General features: G+C 48.6%; 1 protein-coding gene across 1 annotated transcript; it reads right to left on the bottom strand.

Moving 5' to 3' along the window:
- Positions 1-97: 97 nt before the first annotated feature.
- On the bottom strand, positions 98-17,744 carry rp1l1a (rp1 like 1a). Its single transcript, XM_069712752.1, is given in 10 exon segments — positions 98-2,345; positions 3,989-4,206; positions 4,209-4,434; positions 4,436-4,990; positions 5,078-6,019; positions 6,245-10,815; positions 10,929-11,193; positions 11,290-11,688; positions 11,850-12,096; positions 17,634-17,744. Coding segments are annotated over 9 exon segments (7,821 nt in total). The 5' UTR covers positions 12,078-12,096; positions 17,634-17,744; the 3' UTR covers positions 98-1,928.
- Positions 17,745-18,742: the final 998 nt, after the last annotated feature.

Here is an 18,742-nt window from a genome sequence, read left to right as displayed (position 1 = left end):
TTGCTAATCTCAAAGTCAGACATCTTCAAATTTCAGCATCCTCTTGGCATGAAGTCAGTTAAAAAAAAAAAAAAAAAAAAGAATCATCCTCCTGGGCGTTTATTTTATTCATGTTAACATTAGTACATTCATGTGTGTATTTGCTCTATAGGTACATAATATTCACTTGGTGATGACACGGATCGATGGGCAGCTGAAGGGACCAATAGCAGCATAGGCACACACACCCTCTTGGTACCACACACCGGAGGCTTATGTCAAACTAAGCAGCAGGACTTGAACACGTTGTCCCTGTCCTGAAGACAGTCTCACCATTAGCAAAGTGTCTCTGCTGTAAAACTAGATTTCCGGGTGTGAGCCTGGAGCCCAGCTCACTCAGCTCGGTCGGGGGTTTAAATTACTGGGTGAGGGGGGGGGGGGGGGGGGGGGGGGGTGTGTCTCGAACAGTCTGATTTCCAGCATTTCAGAGAGCAGCTTTGACCCAGTCCAGCCTCTCCAACGGGCTCGGCGATGAGCCACGAGCAGAGAGGGGAGATGTCAGAAGACGGGAGACGCAACCGTGATCTCCGCCTCCGCTCCCGTCCGTCAACCTTCACGTAACCATGGATACAGTAAGGCATATCAGTAACACGCTTCACGCCGGTGTTTCACATGGCTGGTTATTACAAACCCCGCCTGAATCTACAGCTTGTAACTCGCACGTAGGAAGAGCAGCAGAGGGAGGGTTTGACATCAGCCTGATAATCAACTACAGAGGTGTTGATGGGCAGTGGTTTTACCTTTGAACAGAGCCAGGCCAGCTGTTTCCAGCTGTTTTGAGTCTTTGTGCTAAACTAATCCAAAAGGGGTGTGTCGTTTTGCATACACGATAATTAGTACAATTTACGGTATAATTTAAATAAATATCTATCACAGTAATGGTAATATTCCAATGTATTGAGGTAATGATGTGACGTAGTTACACAGCGTAACGTGATGCCCTACAACATGTGTTTAACTTTACATAATGATATGTTTGTTTTTTAATGAATATTTGAGGCAAACTGTTGCCTCCAAGCTGACATGTAAAACTATAACACTTATTTTAATTCACCTTAGATATTTTTTGGAGTATTTTGTCAAGAGTATTGAAATGCATTGAAATACCAGCATCTTATTTTAGGGCCACATCGTCCAGCACGACTCGGCAAACTAAGCTTCATAATGAGCGTATAAACACGTTATCAGTTATCAATCCGCACATCCACAGCAACTCTCAGCCAGCGAATTTCCCAAAAGAGTCCCAACAATTTCTTGAAGGTAATCAGATTACGTCACAGAGCTTGTGTTGGTTTAAACACAGGACTTCTTAACAGACTCCAGATTTAAGCAGGTAGTTATGCAATAGCTGGGAGATGACCTTTCTAAAGCAAGCCGGCTGCCCTGAGAATCCAGTCCGATAAATAAACACGCAACCAAGTACGGATACACGGGTTCTACTGAACTAACAAGTCCTCGAGGTACTCGGTATATTCATGGCTACACAGTTCAATAAAACATTAAACCTGTGGTCCACTGAACACAAAACTGAGTTCACAGAATCCACCCGCCGGTGCCGAAAGTTGAAGTTCGAAAATATATTGACATATGCCTTCATACATACAGTTTACTTCAAAAATATACAAATATAATTCATACAGGATAAGGTGGTGGTTTCAAGTTTCAGGTTCCTAAAGACGTGCACGTTTCTCACCGTGACTCCTCCTACACCAGATCTGGAGCGATAAAAGTGCTTCAAGTGTTCAAAGTGTTTTCTGCCCAAATTTCTTTTTAAACCTACAGAGTGGGACTAAAGTTTACCGGCGTGGTCCCTGAAGGAGCGAGAAGTGCTCACGAAGTCTGTGATTTCGCCCGCCGCCTACTCTTCCCCAAGCACCCCGAGGTGCAAGTTAGAAGTTGTCCAGGTCGTCGTCGTCCACTTTGGGTTTGCGTCGTTTGACCCTGGCAGGCGACCGGCTCCTCCTGCGGCCCCCGGTGCCGCCGGTGGACGCCCCGCTGCCCACTTTGGGCACCTCTATGGAGTCTGCGGGGTTCGAGGGCGATTCGACGTCCTCCAGCGAGCCGGGCTGCGACTCCATCGAGGTCCTGGTGAACTGGTGCAGAAGAGCACCGTCCTTCGTTTTGTTCGCCTCTTCCTCGGGCCTCAACTCCTCGACGGCATCCTCGACAACCTCGTCCTCCTCATCTGCGTCTCCTCCACTGTCTTTCCCTTCCTCGCGTCCTGATTCTTCAGCACTCGGCCGTTCGTCTGAGTCTTCGGCGTCTGCCTCCTCTCCCTCGGTCACACAAACAGTGGCGCCTTGGCCCTGAGGGTTAAACAAGAGCAGCAAATTATCTCTGAGCAGTTGTAATTAACTGCACCGGCCACTAATGGGGCAGCAGAGTGTCAGCAATTACAGCTGCAAGTCGGTTATACAGCAAACCTAACGGGTGGTGTTAAATTCAGTTTCACTTTATCTGCAGTGAAAAACCAAAAGTCGACCTCGTCCGCTTTAAACTTCTGTTTTCTCTGACCGACTTAACGCGTGAGAACTTGTGAGAACGGTTTCCCAGGAGACAGTTGGTGGCGGACAAAAACAGCAGACGTCCGTCAGGAGAAGCTGCCAAACAAAACAGGTTCGTTCAGGCTGTCTAATTGGATGGCGAGATTATCTTTTCCCACAGGCTTAGAATTAGTGGCCAGGCTGCAGTAGGTCAGATTCCTCTTTAAAGCAAGGCGGTGTTTCAAAAAAATAAAAAATCACAATGCAGAAAGGAACGTATGAGGGAACCGCATCTTCAAATTTTACTTCAAAGAATACGTAATGAGGGGAAGCGGGGAACCGACCACACGCGGAGCAAAAAGCAACGATCCTCGGGTCGTTTCGGGCGATTCGGTCATTACGTGTCAGTTCGGATAATGTAAACTTCTACCAAAAGTAATCCTGGGATCTGGGAACACTTAATAAAGTCTGACAGCTCACGAAGGTTGTAAACAGGGCAACAAGTTCAGCGGATCTTTACCGCTTCAACTTGGAGGTAAAACCAACAGTAAACACGTTCTTGCAGGATGTTTTTCTTAAGTGTTTTAAATGCACGTTGTCATGGAGACCACTTCCTCCGCTCCCAGGGGTATTATGTACGCGAAGACATAGGTGCACACGAGGTGAGGGCTATAATTCCCTGACCTGCCTGGCCCTTTCAGAAGAAGTGCACTTTCCCCTGTAAGATGGCTTTATGGGGGGGAGGGGGGAGGGTATTCATTCGTTTTCTGCTGTCATCATGTTAAAGAAGCGGGTGTTTATTTGTTTGGTAATTTCACGTACGAGCCGTGTGTTTAGATTCTGCCTCTGGAAAAAGGTAAATGTGGTGAATATTTGTGGTAAAAGTGCTCTCTGGCAGTGTGCTTGATTGATTCCACCTGGGTCAAAGGGCCAGACACCGTCTCCGATTGGCCGCGGATGTCGAGTGACAGGAAGACAGCAAGTTGATTGGTATATATATATATATATATATATTTTTTTTTTTACTCTCCAGGATAATGGCAAACCTGCATCCTTAACGCTGACATTCCCACTCATCTTTAAGCGTAATGCTGCTTTATAATGCGGTCATGTTTACGGTGTTGATGAGGAGAGTCCACACGAACCACGACCTATGACCTGGGAAATGTCTCGAGGCTTGACGTCAACAATGATCGAGGCTGTGAAAGATCGTTTTTCATTGGATGTTAGGAGTTAATATATATTAATATATAAAGCGTAACAGTGTTCTCGTCCACTTTTAGATGCGGTCGATGGTCCGGTCACGTTTGTTGCCCCGTCTGAATTATCTTTTAACGCTCGTCTTCCGTCATTATAAATAATTTAATTCACTTTTAGCTGTTAAAAAGAAACTCCACTCAGTTTATTCTCATCGTTCTCAGATTAATAAACTATAAAATATCTTCTTTATCATCTGGTGTATTTACCTGCTGCGAGGCTCTGCCCTCCTCAGACGTCGCCTCCTCACTCTCTCCCTGTCCCGTGCCGTCCTCCCCGTCATCTTCATCCTCCGCCTCTGCCGACCCGCTCACGTTTCCCTCCACAAACTCCTCCACCACCGATGACTCCTCATTCGCTGCAGTTTCCTCCCCTTCCTCCTCTCCCTCCTCTTCCTCCTCCTTCTCCTCCTCCTCCTCTTCCTCTCTGCGTTTTCTGTGGTCTCTCCTTCGCCTTCGGTCACCTCTTTTACCGTCCCTTTGTCACTCTCCTCCTCTTCCTGTCCTGTCCCCCCCTCGTTTTCCTCTGTCTCATCGCCTCCCGTCTCTCCTTCATCCTCCACATTCACCCCCTCTTCCTCCCCTGATCTCTCCTCAACATCTTCGTTGTTGCTCGTTTCGTCAGCCTCCTCTCCCTCCGCTGTCTCCCCCTCTCCCCTCTCCTTCATTGTCGCTCTCCTCCTCACTCCCGGCACGCTGACACTGGCATTGTCCCTCTTCCTCTTCCTCTCCATGTTCTGATGTCTCTTCGTCACCTTCATCCCCACCCGTTACTCCCTCTTCCTCCTCTTCATCACCTGCACTATTTTCCTCCTTTTCACCTCCTGTCTCCTCCTCTTCTCCTGCCTGACCCTCATCTTTTTCTTGTCCTTCCTCCTCCTCCCCCTTCTCTTCCTCCTCCTCCTCTTGGACTACCTCTAAATTCCTCCCCGCCTCATCAGCACTGTTGGCTTTCGTCGACGGTTGCGGCGCGGTGGGAGACGCAGGCGACGGGGTTTTCTTCAGCTGGAGTATCTTAAGGAGGTCAAACTCCATCATCACCGGCGCTTCGGCCGCCAACGGGTTTGCATTGGCAGGCCGGGCGTCCATTTTCTTGCGCACGCAGGCGTCGCAAGGGCAGTAATCGTCCTCGTTGCGCTGGTGGTCCAACTCGCCCGTCGTCTCTCCGTCACTGAGGGAGTCGGCGGTCTTCACCGATTGGTTCTTCATGACCTAAAACAAGAATCAATCATTATATTTGACGCCATTCGAGCAGTAGTATCGCGTCAAGGTTGTAAAGAGGACTCGTGGTGGAGTTACCTTCAACATTTTACGCCTCTTCTCCGTCATGGTGGACTCCCTGGAGAGGTGCCCTCCTTGCGGCGGCCGGGGCGACCTCCCGCCTCTCCCGGCTCGACTCTGAATCTTCCTCATCTCCCGCTCGATGCTGCTCTGAATGCGCTGGCTCACCTCGTTCTTCAGCTCGCAGATCATGGTGTCGAGGATGAGGCTGTCGTCCAGGTCCCAGCGCACTTTGAACTCCACCATGGCGTTGATGTAGTGGTTCATGAACTGTTTCTCCAGCTTCTTCAGAAGGTTGAGCACCCACACCGGATCGGGGTCCTGCGATAGTCTTTTGGACAAAGGCGCTCGCGGGACAGTCGAGGGCGAGCCCGAGCCCGAGTCTTCCTGCATCTCCCGCTCGTTATCGGTGGGGGATTTGGAGCTTTCGTTGGCGAAGCTCTTGTCGAATGAAAAACGGCTCTCAGTGGCGTCCGGACTTTGATCAACTGCGTTTTGCTCCTCACTCTGCACCGCCTCCTCTGCTGCGTCTTCCCGAGCTTCCTCCGCAGACGTCTCCACCGCTTCCGTCTCGGTTTCCGCTGCGTTTCCCTCCTCTTCTGGAACGTTCTCCGCCGCCTCATTATCGTGTAAAGATTCGGACTGTTTTGGAGGCGTTTCGTCTCCTTCTTGGTTTCTGTTGTCCTTCCCTGATTTGCCGGAGCCGCTGCTCATGTACACGCCGGACGACGACCTCGGCGGCGTCACTTGCTCCGGGCCACCGTCCTTGCCCTCGGTGTCCCTCGGTTCAGTGAGCCAGAGGGAGTGAAGGATGGCCATGATGTCCTCGTACTGGTGGTTGCGGCTCTTCTGTTGGTTGCAGCCGAGGCCCGCCGCGGGTTCAATGAGCTGGAGCTGGGTCAGACAGTCCAGAAGCCCCCTGGCTGATGTGCTCAGTCTACGACCATAAACCGGAGACACCTACGAGGAGACGGCAAATGTTCAGAGAAGACAGATCATGTTACATTTCTAAATGATGCTCGTATTTTTGACTTTAAAACTTTAGTGTGAATTAAACAGGATTTTACACTCGCTGATTTCAAACGTTTAAACTTTAGACTAGGACAGGGTTTGTCTGTTTAAAAGTCATATTATGTCATATTTCAATAGTTATTGCGCTGCCGCGACAAAAGTTAATAGGCTGACCTCAGGCAGGCTCCGACATCGACCCAGAGAAGAGTTCAGGAGAACTTTCATCACGGCTGCAGAGGAATGCCAGTTCTTGGCCAGCATCTCGTCGCTCGGCAACGGGGCACCGGAGAGAGAAGTCCCCTTTATATCACCTGGAGCTCGATCCAAACTCTTCTCCTCCTGGGCCGCATCACATTGAGCTTCCTCCTCTTTCTCTTCCTCCTCTTCAGGCCCGGCTTTCTCCTCCGTCTCCACTTTCTCCTTTTCAGAACTCTCTTCCCCAGGCGTCCCTTGCTCCTCCTCCTCCTCCTCCTCCTCCTCCTCTTCCTCCTCCTCCTTCGGCTCGTCCCCGTCTTCGTTCAGCTCGTCGCCAAGAGCCAGCACGCTGCTGTTAGCAGGAATGCTGCGCAGCCAGTCGCTCACAACCTCGTTGGGGGACGAATTGGGCAGACAGGCGGGTGTCAGTGCCAGCGCCTCCTCCTGATCCTTCAGATTCCTGGAGCTCTGACCTCTCCCACTTTTCTTGCTCCGGGGTTTGTCGCTGGTTTTGCTGGCTTTCGACTGTTGGCTGTCTGGGCGTGAAGCAGCCATGGTTTCCTTCAGCAGGTCGGCAGCAGACAGGGAGTGAGACAGGGTGCTTTCGCTGTGCGTCTCCACTCCGTTGGACCGTTCGGGGCTGTGTACGGGACAGGGGCTTGAGGATTTGATGGGAGTTTCTTTCTTCTGAGAAGTGGATGTTTTAATGCTGCAATTGTCGTCTCCTGCGTTGGATTTGACCTTTGGCGCGTTCGCTTGCTTTGAGGCTTTTATTTTGGACTCGGAGTGACGTGAAGTAGCCGACGCAGGCCTGAGACAACAGGGACTTTGGGAGACATTGTCCTCCTTCCCTTTGGCCCCACTAGCTGGTCTACTGCTGTCCTGGTTTTCATTGTCTTTACTCGCTGTCTCTCCAGCAGCTGTATTTTTAACAGTGGTGCTTGCGGCCGATTTGCTCCGAACTCTACCACTTGCTGACGACCTCGCCGATGACGTCCTGTTCTCCAGATTGCTGGCTTTTGTTGTCGAAGCAGACTTCGCACTTTCTATTTCGACGTCATTTCCGACTTTGGGTGAGCCGCCGCCGGCGAGGTTCTCTTTGGACTTACTGGTAAGATTCAGAACTATTGCTTTGAAGTGACCGCGATGAGGAGCCTTGTGAGACCTGCTGCTTTTGACTGACATATGACTGTCTGCTCTCTCTGCGTGCTGCTCTCCACCCTCTTCGCCTTCATCTTCACCTGCTCCTGGCGTTTCAATAGTAGGGATATCAACAGCTGGAGTGTTGTGAGATGAAGCGATTTTCTTGGCGTTGGACTTTTGAGACCTGATGGACCCGTTTGGGCTTTTGGGGGCTTTTGGAGCTACCGTCACGACTCGGGCCTTCCCCCTACTCTCGCTGTCTCTGTGAAATGAAACGCTGGACTTCCCGCTGTCTGAGTCAGCTGTGTCCTGTTCCTCTGGCAGGCCGAGAGAGACCGATCCCGATGAGTTGCGACTCAAAGGTGGCTCCGTTCCTCCGGATTCTCTCCTCTGTCTTCTGGACGACAGGATGCTGGCAGCTCGCTCCGAAGTCTCCTCAATTTTGCTGTCGTCGCTCTCCTTTTCTTTGTTCTCCTTTTCGAGTGCTGAAGTTACCCCACAGCGACATCTAGATCTGTCAGATTTAGAAGAGGTGGCGGAGTAAACGGACAAGGTGCTAGGTCCTCTTGTCTCGCCAGCATCGGGGCCCGGCAGCAGCTGTTGCACCGGGGACGGAGAACCTTTGGTGGATGGAGCTGTGGGTGATGCGGTCCGTGATGAACGGGTTTTCCTGGGTGAGAGGTGGCCGTGAGAGATTTCCTTTTCACCTGCTGTTTCAGCGACAGCAGTATCAGCCGTTTCATTATGATCGGACTTGGATACAGCAGGTGAAGCATTTGATTTTACTGATGCTGCGCTCGCTGACCTCTCTTTCGTTTCCTCATCTGGTCCTCCTGGCATTTTAATGGTGACAACGTTCGGACTTAAGAGATTCTTGCTGGCCTTGTGGGAAGTCCTGGACCTCATTGAAGACTTAGACTTCACAGACATGGCGCTCCCCGCCCGCTCTTGAGTTTCATTTTGCGTGTCCTCTCTGCTCGTCTCAATCAAAGGAACGTGAGCGTCGTTAGGATTTGGAGATGCTGCGGTCTGTTTGGACTTCCGGGACTTGGAGGACTTTGCAGAGGAAGCTGATTTAGCGGATAGAGCGCTGGCAGCTCGGTCCTCAGCGTTTTCGGCATCTTTTGTAACGTCTGCAATTTCAGAAGCTTCTCCTGTGTTTTTATTACAGCCAGGTCGATGAGATTTGGAGGACGCTGCAGATTTGGCCGACATCTTACTTTCTGGCCTCTGCTGTGTTCCCGCTTCCTCGACCTCCTCTTCGACCTTTGAGGTCGGCATCTCAATGCCATTACAATTGGGCTCGGATGGCTTTGTAGACTTGACGGACCTGTTCGACTTAACAGACATTTGACTTGTTGCCCTTACATCTCCGTCCCCTCCATCTCCTGTCCTTGGAGAAAGTGACTTTTCTGAAGCTCCAGTGGACTTATGGGATTTATTAGACGTGGCAGAGGAATTGGACTTTGCTGACATGGCACTCACTGCTCTTTCCTCTTCATCTGCTCCTTCCCCCTCTCCAGTCACGTCTATGACGGGTTCATCGGCTGCCGGGCCACTTGGAGATACTGCCTTTGCACGATGACTGCTAGCAGACCTGTGAGACTTTGCCGAAACAATCGACTTAGCTGATTGGACACTATCGGGTCTTTCCGGCTTTCCAGACTTGGCAGAAACAATCGACCTGACGGAGAGGTTGCTGGCAGCTCTTTTGTTCGAGTCGTCCTCATCCACTGCCGGGGATGCAGCTTTGGTACTTGACTGACAGCTCGACCTATTCGGCTTGACTGAAGCACCAGATTTGTCTGACAAGCAGCTGACTGCTCTTTCTTCAGCGTTCTCTCCCTCTGCTTCCTCTCTTGAAGTAATATCCGGAGCTTCAGCGGTGGACTTGTGAGACTTGGTGGACTTGGCGGACAGTTTCGATCTGCTGGACTTTTGGCTTGTGGCTGAGGCGGCACTCGGAGCCCTTTCTTCCTGTTTGCCTGTTGGCTCATTGTTAGATGCTCTGACTTCCAAGACATTTGATGCAGCAGAGAGGCGCCCATTGGTGAGGTTGCTCTTGTTGGATTGTGTGGACACAGCGGAGGCAGCATCATCGCTGCTGCCGTCGGTGTTCTCTGGGTTTGGAGAGGCTCGGTTGGAACAATTGGACCTCCGTGACGCTCTGCTATTAGAAATAGAGTTGACCGCACGTTTGCAGCCCCCACAGTCCGAGCACACACCGGACAGCCCTGACTTCTGAGAGACTGCTGAAAGTCCCGTGTGACCGGACAAGCCACTGAGGACCCTTTTTACCTCTTCGTCGCCATTCACTTCTTCCTCTGATTTTGGATTCCTGGCTTCGCTTACTTTAGACGTGGCGCTCGGTGCTCGGTCAGTCTCCTCCGCCCCTGCGGTTGATGCTCCACAGCGACAGGAGGAAGCTGCACGCACGTCCCCGTTTCCGCTCTCCTCCGGGGATTGTTGAATGCTGTGGCAGCACTGCGAGGCGCTGGGGGGCAGATCGTCATCTTCATCGTCTTCATCATCTTCATGATCCTGGTCCTCTTTCAACGACTGGAGGACGTGTGAGGTGCTGCTGACTACCGACATCGGGCGTTCCTCTTCCTCCATCGTTATCTCACCATGAGTGGCGACCACTTCGCTGCGACTGCAGCACCGGCTCACCTTGCAGACCTCGACATGGGTGTCCCCGTGCTGCTCCATCTCCACCCGGTGCTCCACTTGCTCCGTCACGCACACCTCTTCCTGGACTAGTTGGCCCTGCTCCGAATCTGAGCCGTCCTTGCAGGCGGAGAGTCGCGCTCGGCAGCGCAACACCCTCCTGGAGTTGCACGATGAGGACGAGCTCGAGGAGTGGGTGTGTCGCATCGTGGTGTGGGTGTGGCCGGATGTGTGCGGGGGTGGGACGGGAGGCTGTTTGTGGCTGTGCACGGGGTTTTCCCACAAGTCGTACTGCTGTTCCTGCCGCTGGTAGCAACAGGGGCAGTGGTTGCCCTCCATCGCAGACTGTCCGGGTTGGCTGGAGTAGTCCACCCCCTCTGGGTCATAGGTCATGGAATCAGGGTCAGAGCAGCTTTCTGACTGGCCCTGCTGCAGGTACTGGGACTGGGCCTGGCCCAGAGGGCAACTTTCATTCGTCAGAGACGGGGTCTTTTTAATATTCGTGGACCACTGGACTGTCTCGTCGTTGTGGAGGTGAAAACGCACCCTCATCTCCACCGAGAGGCTGCCGTCTTTGTTGACCAGCACGCGCTTTTCAATGTCGTCGTTCATGCTGCCAGCTCTCCCGCTCAGACCGTTGCTGTAAGACTTTTCAGATGACAAAGAGAAACGGGCGGAGCGGTTTGAGGAATCGGAGCGAGGGTGGATGATGCTCTTTTTGGTCTCCAGACCAAAGTTAACTGTAAGGAAAAACAGAATAGCACCTTTGAAGTAACTTTTTTTTTATACTTTTTGTTGCACCCTGTACTGCTTTGCGATTGGACCCAAAAGTGTGTATGTAGATTCTTCTTACCATTTTTCTTGCTTTCAAGTCCTTCGCTGTACTCGCTGGCTCTGGACTGAGCTCCGTGAGGCGGGGACCTTACTCCTTGAGCAGCAGGGGATCGGGCCCCGTTTCCAGGAGTGCGGGGGCCGAGACCGGGGGACCTGGAGCTCATACCGGGCAATTTTTCCTCTGAGGTCTTCCTGATGAAGTTTACCAGCAGTGGACTGAAGGCTTCCCGGCCGACACACACCAGCACACCAGGACAAGTCATCAGGGTTTGTACGCTGTCGATCTGGAAAGGAAAATCAAACTGTCAGTTTTTTTTTTTTTTTTTTACTAAACCGGGGTCTCCTCTGTAAAATAAACACAAATACAAATGAATCCTTACCCGGCGTCCCTCTACAGAGTAGAGCTTGCGGACATGAAACTGCATCACCTCCGACACCTCGTCCAGAAAGGCTCTCAGGCTCCTGGTGGACCTCCTGCTCAGCACCATGCTCCTCCTCATCCCCGGTTCGCTGTTTTTCACCAGCAGGATGCGCCGCTGCCTGTAAGGCATATGCGAATGTCCAGGCGGCGTTGTGGACGAGGTTTCCGGCCGTTGAGGCCTCCGGTTTTGATGGTACCAGTTGCTCGGGTGTTTGCTGGCCACCCACATGTTTAATGGTTTAACCTGACGGCGGTCAGAGCAGAGGTAGCAGCCGCCGTCCTGCAGCTGCTCCAGGTGTTTGATGGTGTGGGTGCCGCGGGGGGTGGTCACAGTCCGCACGCCGAACGGCAGGGGCACCTACGTGTGGAAACATACAGTACATACTCACTCAAAATACATATCTAACTTATCTGTATAGAGGATTGTCCTCCATGAAAATTTAGGGGAGAAAAGTTGAAAGCACAGTATTCACGCAGCTTCAAAAGAAATCCCTTTGTGACCACATCAGTCCCTCTAACCTTTTGAGAAAGGTCGTCCAGCAGGGTGTCGAAGCATTTGAAGCTGCGCTTGTGGATGGCCATTCTGACGCCACCGAACTGGTTGTCGCCACTTTTGTAGAAGGTGATCCGCTTGGCCGGTGTGGCTGTGGTCACGTGGGTCAGGCGTGAGCGGGGCGGCGGTGGGAGGGAAGAGGCATGTTTAGACGGGGGGTGGGGGTCCCACATCCCAGTCTGGACCAAGTTCATGCTGCGATCTCACACACACCTGGGAGATACACACACACACACACACACACACACACACACACACACACACACACACACATAGAAAGAGGCCGTTGAAATTAGAAAAGCATAACAAGACAATATGGCTCCAAATGCACGTGCAACCAGAAATCTGTCAGGTGCGATCGGCTCTGACCGACTGTTCATTCTTTTTTTCTTCTTCTTTCAGAAAAGTGCTGCAGAGTCCGTTACACCTGTCCCTGAAAACAGCAGCCTGGACCCAACATCATCCGCGGAGGTAACCAAATGTCTCCCCTGTCCCCACTAATATGCCTCATCCTGACCTGATCGGACTCCTACTAAAACATATGAAAAGCTCTCAGTACGCTGGTCTACTTGTGGTTACTGGAGTTTACAGAAGTAGAATGGGAGGCGGAGCTTCAGTTTTCAGGCTCCTCCCCTGTGGAACCAGCTCCCAGTTTGTGTTGGAGGGGCAGAAACCCTCTCTAGCTTTAAGATTAGACTCAAAACGTTCCTTTTTGATAAAGCCTATAGTTAAGGCTGGCTCAGGTAGACCTGAACCAACCCTTAGTTATGCTGTTATAGGCCAATGCTGCTGGGGGACCTCGTTACGCACTGAGCTTCTTTTCTTTCCTCCTACTCTTTAACTGACTCTTTCACCATCTTTTTCTCTCCCATAGCTTTTTCTTATTGTCTGAATTGTCTCCATTCAGTTCCCTCGCTCGTGTAGTTTCTCTTCTTTCTTTTGAAGATGTCCCGTCATGGAGCTGCATGTCTCTGTCCTGCGCTTGTCGTCTCCACCAACAGTTCTTCTCTTCTATCTCTCTGCTGTCCTTTTCTCTCTCTGCTCTCCTCTCTCCCCAACCGGTCGAGGCAGATGGCCGCCCACCTCTGAGCCTGGTTCTGTCGGAGGTTTCTTCCTGTCAAGAGGGAGTTTTTCTTCCCTCTTGTTGGAGGTTTTTCTCCCTTAAAGAGGAGTATTTTCCCTCCTAGCTTACGTGGGAATTGTTGGGTTTCTCTGTATAATATTGTAACATCTTGCTGTAAGGACGTTAATGTGTTAAGTGCCATGAAATAACCTATGTTGTGATTTGGGGCTATATAAATAAATTTGAATTGAATTGAATTGAAAAGGACAAAATATCTGCCTTTCGGAGAGAATAGCTTGTCCAATTTCCGTAGCTCAGAGATAATAAAGTAGCCAACACTGTGTATTTGATTTACTGCAAACAGTGCGGTCAAAGCTTATTCTGACAAAACTCCAAAATTAAACATTAAAAAAGCCCCACGTTTTCTAAAAATGTGTTTATTCCTGTTGACAGTCATTTACACAATGTGTATGTGGACTTAAAATGTGGTATTGCGGCACCAAGAAGCGCGGTGACAAAGTATGGCCTGCTTCAATTGTTTTCAAAAGAGGAGGTTTTCATCTCTTATCTTTTCGGTGTTACGTGTCCTTTTCTTGTTCTGTTCACCTACTCTCTAATTATACTCACAAGGTCACTAATGGTAATCAGGATGTCGAGGTGTTTAAGGAGGATTCCGGACTAACAGGACAGCTGACATGTCAGGGCTCAACAAGAAGAAACCGCTCTGTGAAAAGCAATTATGTAATCAAAATTGTTTGTTGCCTAACTAACCACAATGTTTTACTTTCCTCATTCAGTGTCGTTTAAATGATCAGAAAAAAACATTTCCCCTCGTTCTTATTCTCCCAAAATGCTTTCTGCCCGACGTTTGTCTGAGAAAAGATCCATCAAAGATATCCAGCATCTCCACTCTATTTGAACAAAAAAAAAAACATGTCCTGGCATCGTGCGACGTGAAAAGTTTGCCCCGCTTCTCGTACAGTTTGGCTTAGTTTTATAACTTTACGAAGCACCTGTTGGCTCTGTGGGCATTTGGACGTCTGCGTATTCACATACCTGCTGAACAGACAGTAAAATATGTACAAAACCCAGATCTACCGAAATCCTGATGAGGTGACGATAAACCGCAGTAAAAACAGGTGTAAGCTGAAAACCGTTCGACCTGCTCGAACCCGCAGGGAAATATCCCATTTTATATTCAGCGGGATGTTAATGACGTGACCCTGGACTGTTAACTGTAATGACTTTCAGTACACGGTATACAAAAGGTGAACGTTATCAGCCGGCTTAACAGGCTTTAGAGTCCCAGGAGGCCGGACCCGAGGCCAAATCAGCGCTCTGAGCTGCAGACTCCCAACGTGACTCTGTGCTTCTTAATCCCTCCTCAGCTCCGTCTCTCTGAATAACCTCGCATCCAGGATATCATCTTATTTCTATATATATATATATATTCAACTCCATGTAAACGACACAATATTCAAATAAAACACAGCTGGATTGGTTACCGAGGTAACACAGCACGAATAAATCGTCTGTGACGCTCTTTTTGACTTGATGGAGTCAATCTCACATTTTAGGCAAAAGTGATGCTATTTATGTCCAAATCATCAGAAACGACCAACAAAAAACAGTGATAAAGAGGAATATCATTTTACTGCAGGTCTTAAATAAGGTGTCCACCTTAACATTTAGGATTAATGCTGTCGTGACACGGAGACAGAGCTGCATAGGCCAAAACTTGCAGTGTGATTTATTTCCCCTGCTGAGGCCTAACGAGGGAACTTAATCCAACATCATGTGGTTCCACCGTGTTCCCATTACAACACATTTAAGTAACTGATTCATGATTACTTTTGTTTTCATGTCTCAACATTCAAAACACAATAAATTTAGTGATTATTATAATTACTGGTTAATTAGATAGTATTTTTTTGAATACAGAGCTACTTTTTTTTTTTTTTTTTTAATCTATACAGTGTCAGAAAATACCCGGAAAAAAAAAAATCCACGAGAGCAATCAAATGTATTTAAAGCTCTTGTTTCGTCGCACAGGAGAGAATATTCAGTTTGCATCGTACATGACACTTTAAAACTGTACATTTTTACAGTTACGACGCTGTAACTAACAAATGATTGACCTTTTTCCTTTAAAAAAATGACAGAAAATGATTAATTATATTAACGGTTGCTGAATAGTTTGATGGCACAGGACTGATCGATTAATGGACTTCACATCCACCAACCATTTAAGCATTATAGCAACAAGTTGAGACACTTTTAACAATTAATAAGCACCATGTAATAACAGTATATTACATATAACTACAGGCCTATTTTTACATCTAAACAACAACTTCAAACTATTTTATGCCTTTTTAAAATCATCACAAAGGAATTAAAGAACAGCCGCTTCCACTAATTGAAAACCTTTTAACCGGCGTACATCCATCTATTAAGTTTACTACTCACATGTTCAGGCAACATGGTCCCAAGAGATGTGGAAAAACTGAGGAGAAATTTGCGGATATCTACTGTAAGCACACCAGGAGTCGGTGTGTGTGTGTGTGTGTGTGTGTGTGTGTGTGTGTGTGTGTGTGTGTGTGTGTGCGTGTGTGCGTGCGTGTGTGTGCGAGGCGTCTGTCTCCGCAGCTCGAGTCAGACGCCGGGAATGTGCAGCCGAGTGCCGGGTCGCAGAGCTCTCTGGGTAAAATGGCAGTCAGTAATCAGGTGTGAGAAGACAGGAGAGGCGAGGCTAAGGATAGAACGAAAAGCCTGCTTAAGAACCTGTGTGTGTGTGTGTGTGTGTGTGTGTGTGTGTGTGTGTGTGTGTGTGTGTGTGTGTGTGTGTGTGTGTGTGTGTGTGTGTGTGTGTGTGTGTGTGTGTGTGTGTGTGTGTGTGTGTGATGGAGGGGGTTGCTATGGTGAGGCCAAGATTTTAATGAGACATGTGACCAGGAGAGGAAACACATGCTTATTCCCTATTTTGGGTGTGATATTTATTTGTTATTTATTTATTTATTTTTTTACAAAGGTGATGAGACAAATTAATAATCATCAGCAAGTTGATTTGTGTCAGCAAAATTACAGGAAGGTGAAGAAGACAAATTTTAGGTTAGAGGTCGGATGGACAGTGAGATGTGCAGGATACAATGCTTTTATTTTGAAATCTGAGATTTTATTCATTTTGCTGCCCCTCTCTCTCTCTCTCTCTCTCTCTCTCTCTCACACACACACACACACACACACACACACACACACGGTTATATTCTGAGAGGATTGTAATTACCGACAATCTGTCTGCCAGCAGGGAGCCTCCTGTCTCGAAACCACTGAAAACACCAACTGCTCCGGCTGAACGGCATCGCAGCAGACTGTTGTTGTTTGCTGGCAGGAAGTCGATAATGAGCGAATCATGACCGTCATCACAATCAGGCCGAACTCCAGTATCAAGAGTTAAAAAAAATAATTAAAAAAACATTCATAGTTTGATTTTACACGTCACCTTTGAACTGTTTTCGTCCTGTTTACTTCTATGACACTAAATCGATGTACGTCAGAGCCCAGCTGATGCTGGATTTTTGGGGGCCGATGCCAATAATATTAGGTAGTAATAATATGTTGATAGTGATACCTTCAGTGTTGGGTGATGATTATCTGCGGGTTGACCCTGTTCACATCACGCATGGTCATTTGAGCTACTGTGGATGAGCGCAGCTTTATGTACAGCAAATACATGGATGCTATCTTCAGTGGAACTCTGTTATTGTTATTATTGAATAAAATATAAGTGTTATTAATTCCAAAAGAGCTCCTGCTGGAAGCTGGGTTGTGCCAGAATTGTATTAAAAATTGAAGGATTACTGTAAAAGTTTGTTATTATAAAAAAAAAGAAGTCCTTATTGTTTCGCCTCACGGGCTCTAAACGGCCTTTAAATTTAATTGCATTGCATAATTTAGATGTATGTAATCTATATCCTCAATCTGTATCTGCTCCACAGCTTCAGTGAGAGACAGAGGGGGAGTAGGTGGGCCTCGGAGGAATCCTGGGTAGACAGGAAGTCAGGGATGAGTAGTTCCTGCGCTGACAGGAGTGAAGCATCGGGCCAGCTGCTCTGTGGGAAGACGTGCGGATGTTAATGGCTATTCCTTGTGGATAAATCAGGGAATCCATCACGCGTTTTGTCTGTTGATGTCACACAGGAGTGTTCGGGCGGAGCCTCCGGATCCTGCAGGGATAAACCTCTCTGATGTGGCGACGCTGAAGGATGGAGGGGACTCCTCGTCTCCTGGAAATGGACCCAGGGCCGGGAGAAGTTGTGTGAATGCTGACACATCGTCAGCCGTGCAGTCAGCATGACACAGGTAGGAGAAGGGAGCAGGGTGGTGGTGGTGGTGGTGGTGGGGAGGAGGGATTACATGATTTGTGGCCTACTTCTGGAGGGTCCACTCGCTCCATTGTGTACCTGCTCAATCCCTCCTGACTCTGATCCAATAAGCAGGTGCGTGACTCACAACTCACTCTCACGCCTAAAGAAACTCTATAAATGGTGACGCACTGATCATAAAGACCCTCCTTTAAAACACGGTTTGAATGTTTTTTTTTGCAGGAGTTTGTAAAGCAACAGGTGCAGGGACTAAATAAATAAATAAATAAATAAATAAATAAATAAATAAATCTTAGTCTTACCAGTGTGGATTCATACCGACAGGAAGGGCTTGGGGATCAATATCCGATCACCGATCCAATACAAAGTGATGCTGATGATGACGAAATAAACTCCACGAGCACGAGATCACGAGGCGTGGACCGCCACGACAGCTGCAGCAGCCGGTGTACAGCCGCGCGCTCACCTTCCCCGGACACAAGTCTGGCGCACGTTCAGTTGGACGTGCGACAAGTCGGCGGCTTGCAGACCGGAAGCACGCCGAGACTTTCAAAGTAATGCGTCGCGGCCGCGCGTTTCGGCCTCGCGCAGCAAATCCAGTGGGACGGACTTGTAGAAACAAACAATAAAACAACAACAAACAAATAATAACCCCCCCCCCCCTCCCCCCAAAAAAACCCTACAACAACCGAAACAAAACATCCAGAAAAAAGTAAAACAAGTAGGCAAGATAGCAATAGGCTGATAACAACAACAACAACATTAATTTTAGAGGTTAGGTTTCTTCTTATTTCTTATATCTTTTAAGGATTGAATCATCTGAATTCATCACAAAATGATGTTGATGCCTTCCCACAATAATGTCACATTTCCCCATTATTCTGATTAAATATACCAAATCAGATCAGGCTTTTATTGTGGAATGAATTCCCGTTATTAACGTTTTGCATCTTTCTACGTGATAAATACACACAATTTAGACAGCGGGGCGGCTTCTTTCGAGATCAGCTTAATAAAGCTTTTATTCTTTTCAGCAAACGACCGGAATCTGTCAACTACAAACACATTTTGGCGACTAACAGAATCTGACTCCGTTATTTCGACATGAGGAAAAAAAAAAAAAAAACCCACCTCTCCTCTGTTCTGCTTTATTTTGGTGGAGAACAAAAGGAGGAGGAGGAAGAAGAGGGAAGGAAGAAGAGGTTGGATTCGCGTTAAGGAGGATTAGACGTGACTGAGCCATCTGTGGCCCCCGGACTGATAAGCCCTGTTACCATGTTACATGATCAGTGAGCAGCTCCGCGGCTCTCCAACAAACCCACCGACAACCCAAAGGAGAGACTCCAAACTTCATCTATCCCGAAATAATAAATTCCCTATTAAACCTCACAAAGCAGCACGTGTCGGCTAA

The sequence above is a fragment of the Brachyistius frenatus genome, unplaced genomic scaffold (assembly GCF_029030835.1).
Source record: "Brachyistius frenatus isolate BFR_SWC_R1_liver_20210118 unplaced genomic scaffold, ASM2903083v1 Contig_112, whole genome shotgun sequence".
NCBI classification, from domain to species: Eukaryota; Metazoa; Chordata; class Actinopteri; family Embiotocidae; genus Brachyistius; species Brachyistius frenatus.
Note: the sequence above shows the minus strand (reverse complement) of the source record. Positions and strands in the feature narration are given on the sequence as shown.